Below are 6,657 nucleotides of genomic sequence, written 5' to 3'. Positions count from 1 at the left end.
AAAAAAAAAAGACACTCAACATTTACTAAAAATGTATCTGAAATTATTTATCCATTTTCTTTCTGTTAAGCACATTTATTGGTCAATGTGATCATTTCAAATTACCCAAATATCAGCCCATTAAATGGTCTATTATTAGCTAGAACCACCACAACATCAATCCTCCCCTACATAATATAAGGTGGATGGATAAAAGGTGCTATGTGACACATTAATGCTATTACTAAAGCTAGCAAACGCTGTACAATTCCACCACCTACACAGATCAAACACGCTTTCAAACAAGTAGACAGCTCAACTAACTCATTTCCTCCATCTGAGGTCTAGGATGGAGCTACAGGGTTCAGACCTGGGGGAGCAGTGTCATGTACGTTACCTTTAGCTTACTAAGCAGGGTCCTTAAAGCCCTTTTCAAATCAGGAGTCTTCTCTGTGGGTGACACTCCCGGCCACTAAAGAGTCACACACAGCACCCACACGTCATTATGGAGTCAATGTGCACACGGTCAAACGTGGGGCCGAGATTCAGATTGTGTGTGTGTGTGTGTGTGTGTAGGTGGAGTGTAAGGCAGGTCAGCACCTCAATCTGTGGATATGGTGCCACTCCACACACTCAAACACATGCATATAGCGTGAGAAAGAGGATAGAGATCCTCCAAACAAATTTTGGCAAGTGAAACGGAAAGGATGCCTGTGTACTGGAATTGTATAACACACTTCTAGTGCTCTCTACTGAGTATTAGTGGTGATCAGCATCACATTTACCTGCTTTGATCAGTCTGGAAGTCGAATGAACATGTTAAATCAACATTTACAAAAAGAACACTATAAAGGGGCAAATACGCCTTTTGAAATTCCATCAGACTTGTCATTCGTAATGGACCAAAACATTTCCACGTGACTACAGATCTTAGCAGTATTTATTTTATCCACAGAGAACCTTATTTTTAGCAATAAACAAGTCTGGTTTTTCAAATATGTTTAGGTATTTAAAAAAAAAAAAAAAACCTAAGCCAAAAATACTTTCAGGAAGAAAGGCATCTGCAAAAGCAGGCACTGACAATCGTTGCTGGTACTGACCTCTCTGTCAAAATGGGATAGGGGGGCGTCACCCCCGCAGTCAATGCCCCCTCCGGATGACAGCGAGCCATCAGACGTCATCTGCCGTTTGGTGGAACCGTAGCTGCCAACGGAAAGGTCCCGTCTCAGTGCACTGCCATTTTGAGAGGAGGAGCCTGGGATATGGGACAGCCATCAACAGATTAAGACATTGACTTATTCAATATGAGAACCTGCCAAAGTTTGAACGTTCAAAAAAACATTCGAAAGTTCAAAAGAGTGTTTGAAAATTCAAAAAGAATGTTTTAAAGTTAGAACATTCAAAAAATACGTTTGGAGGTTCAAAAGACAATTTGAAAATTCTAAATATAGTCTGAAAATTCAAATGTTTGAAATGTCAAAAGAAAAGGTTTTGAAAAAGAAAGTTTAAAGCAAGTTCAAAAGAAAATAACAAAATTAGTATTTTATAATAATAAAATGTAGTTTTGTCAGTTTTTCATTATCTGTTCTACATTACATACTCAAATGCCCCTTAACAACAAAAAGACCTGTCTGACCACACGTACATGTCACTTTTAATTTACTTTCAAAATATATTAAAAACGTACCCTAAAATTGAATTTTAGGGAGAAAACAGGCACTCTGTCTAATTTTAATTGTAATTTTTTTCCTCTTAATAAACTTCAATTTTTCTACTAATTTAATGATTTTTCCTTACATTTTTTTTTTCTTCAGAAATACTCATTCTTATCCCTGTATCTCTGTCTATGAACAGATATTTCAATACTCACGTGCGCCAAGGCCGCTGCTGGCACTCATAGATCGGCCTGGTTCAGGCCTGGCCTTGCTGATGGAGGGGATACTGACGGATGCTCCCAGGACACCACGGCTCTCCTGAGGGCGCATATTCTGAACAACGCAAACACAATCAGGAAAAAAAAACTCTTACATTACATATTACTGAAATAAAACAATAAATAAAAAATTCACAAGGCAGGGGTAAAAATGTACCAGTGTCACTGTACATAATCTTAAATTATATAGCAAGGGGGAAAAGAAATAATTTTCTCACTTAGTTTTTAAATTATCTACATAAAACATGCAGAATACACAATCGTTTGTTCCCATTTATAAAACCCCATGAAATTATCAACTGGAGTTTTGTAGCTTATAATCCATGTCTGTTAGCTTTGAGGTCATATTGGCTATTTAATATTATTAATTAATAATATTTATTTAATATAAATATGAATATATACTAATATTTATATTATGTATATATTAACAATATAAATTTTATTAATATTTGTATGCATTAACTAAAGATGTACAAAAAATATTTTTTATTTAACTTAATTTGTCATTTTAATTTTTTTTAAATCAGTATTTGTAATAATAATGCTAAAAAAATAAAATAAAGGGAGGGATGATTTAGCATGTAAGAATCAGACAGATTGTAAAATTGAGAAAATGACATATAACTGTGATGCAGGCAGATAATCGGAACATAGATTGATAGTTTGAGCAATAAAAAAAGTGAGCTAATGCATGTGTGCATAAATTCATCCTCTTCAGAGAACAGATGGAGAGTTGTCTGTATATGTCTCTGGTCCTACCAGAGAGCAGATGGAAGCAGGGGTCCCGGGGGCGGAGCTGAGGGACAAGGAGTGTGCGGAGAAAGGGGAGGAGTCCTGGGACAGGAAGTTGTCAGCAGAGGTGACATTCATGTGATAGACATGCTCAAAGCTTGTAGGGGTGGAGATGAGGCGCAGGCGAGGAGAGGGGAGAGGAGAACCGGGCTACAGCGGAAACCCAGGAGGAGCAGATATAGAGAGAGAAATGGAGGAAAAAGAAAGAAAAAATATAGATGCATGCAACAGTTTTCTGCTTAATAATGGCTTAAGAAAGAGGAAGAGGTGAGGTTGTGTAAAAGACAACACGAAAGCAAAATCGACCCTATTTACATCTTAAATTTTGGTTGATCTAAAGGAAATAAAATTGTATGAACTAGTTTGCTTGAGCAACAAAGTCAAATGTGGTTTTATGTTATCTTTTAATCAAGCTCATCTATAAAACTTAAATAATAACAGTGGAAATAATTAATGAAAGATGGCTCATGCTCATTAACACAGCTCTTAGAAACAGATGGATGGAGGCGTCGAGAAGCGGGAGAAGAATATGAGAGGTGACGTTCCCCCTGCTGTTAGCTGCTCCTACCATTGGCAGATCTTTCAGGATCTGGATCCCGTCTCCCGGGCCCATATGAACCACATGGTTGAAGTTTGTTGGGTTTGAAATCAACTTATTCCTCATTTCTGGGTCTCTCAGCATCTCCCTAGAGGGCATAAACAATGCAGTGAGACCCAGAGCACCGTCTAAAGACTAGAATAATTCAAGAAAAATTGCCAACATGAAACCTGAATTACTGAAGGGCTTTTCACACTGTGCTGAATAACCACGTTACCAGCACTAACCACCTTACATATTACGTAACCACGTAATTTACAATAACCAACAATTTTGGAGTTTGAAAAATATATATAATTCTGAAAACTCTTTTCACTTGAGTTTCAATAGGCCACATTGCCACTGTGTCCCTAAATGTCCAGGCTCTTTCAAGCTTTATAATGGCAGTGAATAGTGGTCAAGACTAACTGTTGTACTCGCGTTCACGAGAGAGTGGTGTTCCAGCAGATGATGTAGGATGCAGGCATAGTGTAAGCTCCGGTGAGAAGTGACTAACTCAGAAGCGCAGAGGAGAGAGAACAAAACAAAACACCGGTCACAAATTCCGACAGTTAGCGGAAGCTAGAGATTACGGTTTATAAAGTTTTAAATATGGATATCTTTCTTACTCAAGCGCATCGATTTACTTCAGAAGGCCTTTATTAACCCCCCGGAGCTGTGTGGAGCACTTTTTATGATGGATGGATGCACTTTATTTTGTTTCAAAATCTCAACACCCATTCACTGCCAATATAAAGCTTGGAAGAGCCAGGACATTTTTAAATATAACTCCGATTGTATTTATCTGAAAGAAGAAAGTCATATACACCTAGGATGGCTTGAGGGTGAGTAAATCATTGGGTCATTTTCATTTTTGGGTGAACTATCCCTTTCATGCCATTGTCAAATTGCTGTGATTTATTCATTCATTAAATTAATCACAGCCTTTATGTATGTAAACCATACCTCGAAATCAATTTTATTTTATTTTGATATATTGTGCAGCACTACTCTGTAAATATGCAAATAAGAACATTAACCACATTAAACATTAACTAACTAAACAAAATTATGATGAATATGAACATTTAACATTTCCCAGGGTTTAAAGTGGTCCAAATTAACAATTGTGAAAAGCCCATTAGAGTTTCCTTTGGAAGTCATGATGGTTAGTGTTGCTAGGCTTGAACATCACCTCCTCTGCAGAACTCTCTCCTCCTCCGGCACGCGGAACGAAAAGCGGCGTTTGCTCGTCATACTGCGTACCATCTGTTTGCGGCTGTTATCAGACGTCTCTGGCACCACCAGCTCATCTCCCTCTGCACATCATTACACAGAACACAAAGCATTATACACATTTCACAACACATTAAACAGTACGAAACAAAACAACAAGCATCCATTAGGATGTACAACTCTGTTATGTCATCACATATGCATGAGCTGATGCACATTATTCACAAGACACTACATATTAAGCCAATTCTTTACATTGTAACAACAAAATTAAATCAAAATGTACCCCATTTTTAGGGTGTTCATAATTTTATTCAAAATGCATTCGCTTTCTTTTCTCTTTCTCTGTTGTTTCTCTCTGAAACAACTTTCTTTTCATTTTCTTATCTTTTCTTTCCTGCTGAATATGCATAAAAACATGGGGCAGGAATATTCAGAATCCGGAGGAGCAGAAGGAAGAAGCGTCTCACCTGCTGTCTTGTTTTTAAAGTAGATGAGCCGTACGGTCTCCAGCCCCAGCAGGTTTAGAGAGCCATCAGCGTTCAGAGGATGAACCTGCAACGCAAGCGACACACAGCTCATTAACACACCGCACTTCAATTTACCACCTGCTTCAACATATATTTTATTTCACAGAGATGAGAAGCTCTCTCCAGAAGATGTCTGTCTTTCTTATACATGAAAATATATAAGAAAAAAGGACCTTTTTCAAAGGCATCGTCTGAATCCACTCCATAGTGTTGACGTCAAATTTTTTCTCTGATACATATCGCTATTTAAAAAAAAAAACTGGAATTTTAAGCAGATTAATCGAATAGCTAGATTTAGAATGAATTAATAATTTTAGGGTTAGGGTGATTTTGTTAAATTTTATTTTTATTTTATTTAATTATTTTATTTAGTTCATATTTGGGTTTACTGTTTACAATAACCATATCAAACCTAACAATTTCAGAGTTAAAAAAAAAAATCTGAAAATACTCTTTCCACTTGAGTTTTCATAGGCCACATTTCCACTGTTATTGTGATTACTGATTATAATATTTAGATTGCAGTATTATTTAATTAAAATAATTAATTAAAATAATATTAATAATATATTAAAACAATAAATATATAATAATACTGTAAAAAACATGTAAAAAAAATAATAAAGTTTCATTTTACAGTAAAATAAAAAAAATATATATATATTTACGTCTTAATTTCTCGTTTTTTTTTTTTTAATGGTAAACCATCAAACTTTATTTTGATGGGTTGCTGTTCTCAGATGCTGAAACACTATCATGAACTACATGCGTATAAATGCTGCACTTTACAGTGAAATCAGTAAACATATTTATTTAATATATTTACTGAAGCATATATTTATTTAATTAATGAAGATGGGCTGCACGATATATTGAAATAAAATTGATTTTGTCATATGGCTTAATGCCATTGTCAAATTCCTGTGATTTATTAATTAATTAAATTACTCGCAGCCTGCAAATCAATTTGATTTTGATATATCGTGTAGACTTACTTTGTAAATACGCAAAGAAGAACATGAGCTACATTAAACATTAACTAAATAAAATTATGATTAGTAAAAAGATTAAACTTTATCCCCAGGGTTTAGAATGGTCGAAATTGACAAGTTATCATTAGAAGTCATGATGGTTAGTGTTGTTAGGCTTGAACATCACCTCCTCTGCAGAACTCTCTCCTCCTCCGGCACGCGGAACGAAAAGCGGCGTTTGCTCGTCATACTGCGTACCATCTGTTTGCGGCTGTTATCAGACGTCTCTGGCACCACCAGCTCATCTCCCTCTGCACATCATTACACAGAACACAAAGCATTACACACATTTCAAAACAACAAAAACAACAAGCGTCCATTAGGATGTACAACTCTGTTATGTCATCACATATGCATGAGCTTATTCACAAGATTCACAAGATGCTGCATATTAAGCCAGTTCTTTACATTGTAACAACAATATGAAATCAAAATGGACCCCATTCTCTTTCTAATAAATGCAAATCATTAAGAAAACAATCTGCATTCAAAATATTATTCAAAATGCATTAGCTTGGTTTTCTCTTTCTCTGAAACAACTTCTCTTTTCCTTTTCTTATCATTTATTTCCTGCTG

The 6,657-nt window shown here is 35.9% G+C and overlaps 1 protein-coding gene across 4 annotated transcripts in view; it reads right to left on the bottom strand.

Annotated features, from left to right (window-relative positions):
• Positions 1-6,657, bottom strand: part of cdc42bpaa (CDC42 binding protein kinase alpha (DMPK-like) a) — a 77,504-nt gene that overhangs the window by 3,942 nt on the left and 66,905 nt on the right. For 3 of the 4 annotated variants that reach the window (XM_016491940.1, XM_016491948.1, XM_016491956.1), the window contains 6 exons: positions 4,991-5,075; positions 4,480-4,603; positions 3,276-3,393; positions 2,675-2,857; positions 1,850-1,967; positions 1,080-1,234 (listed from right to left, as the gene is read on the bottom strand). In XM_016491940.1, coding sequence (XP_016347426.1) covers positions 1,080-1,234; positions 1,850-1,967; positions 2,675-2,857; positions 3,276-3,393; positions 4,480-4,603; positions 4,991-5,075 — 783 coding nt within the window. The remainder of the gene's footprint in view (positions 1-1,079; positions 1,235-1,849; positions 1,968-2,674; positions 2,858-3,275; positions 3,394-4,479; positions 4,604-4,990; positions 5,076-6,657) is intronic. The other variant, XM_016491966.1, reaches the window with a different exon arrangement.

The sequence above is a fragment of the Sinocyclocheilus anshuiensis genome, unplaced genomic scaffold (genome assembly GCF_001515605.1).
Source record: "Sinocyclocheilus anshuiensis isolate Anshui unplaced genomic scaffold, SAMN03320099.WGS_v1.1 scaffold261, whole genome shotgun sequence".
In the NCBI taxonomy this organism is placed as follows: domain Eukaryota; kingdom Metazoa; phylum Chordata; class Actinopteri; order Cypriniformes; family Cyprinidae; genus Sinocyclocheilus; species Sinocyclocheilus anshuiensis.
This window is presented reverse-complemented; position numbering and strand designations above follow the sequence as displayed.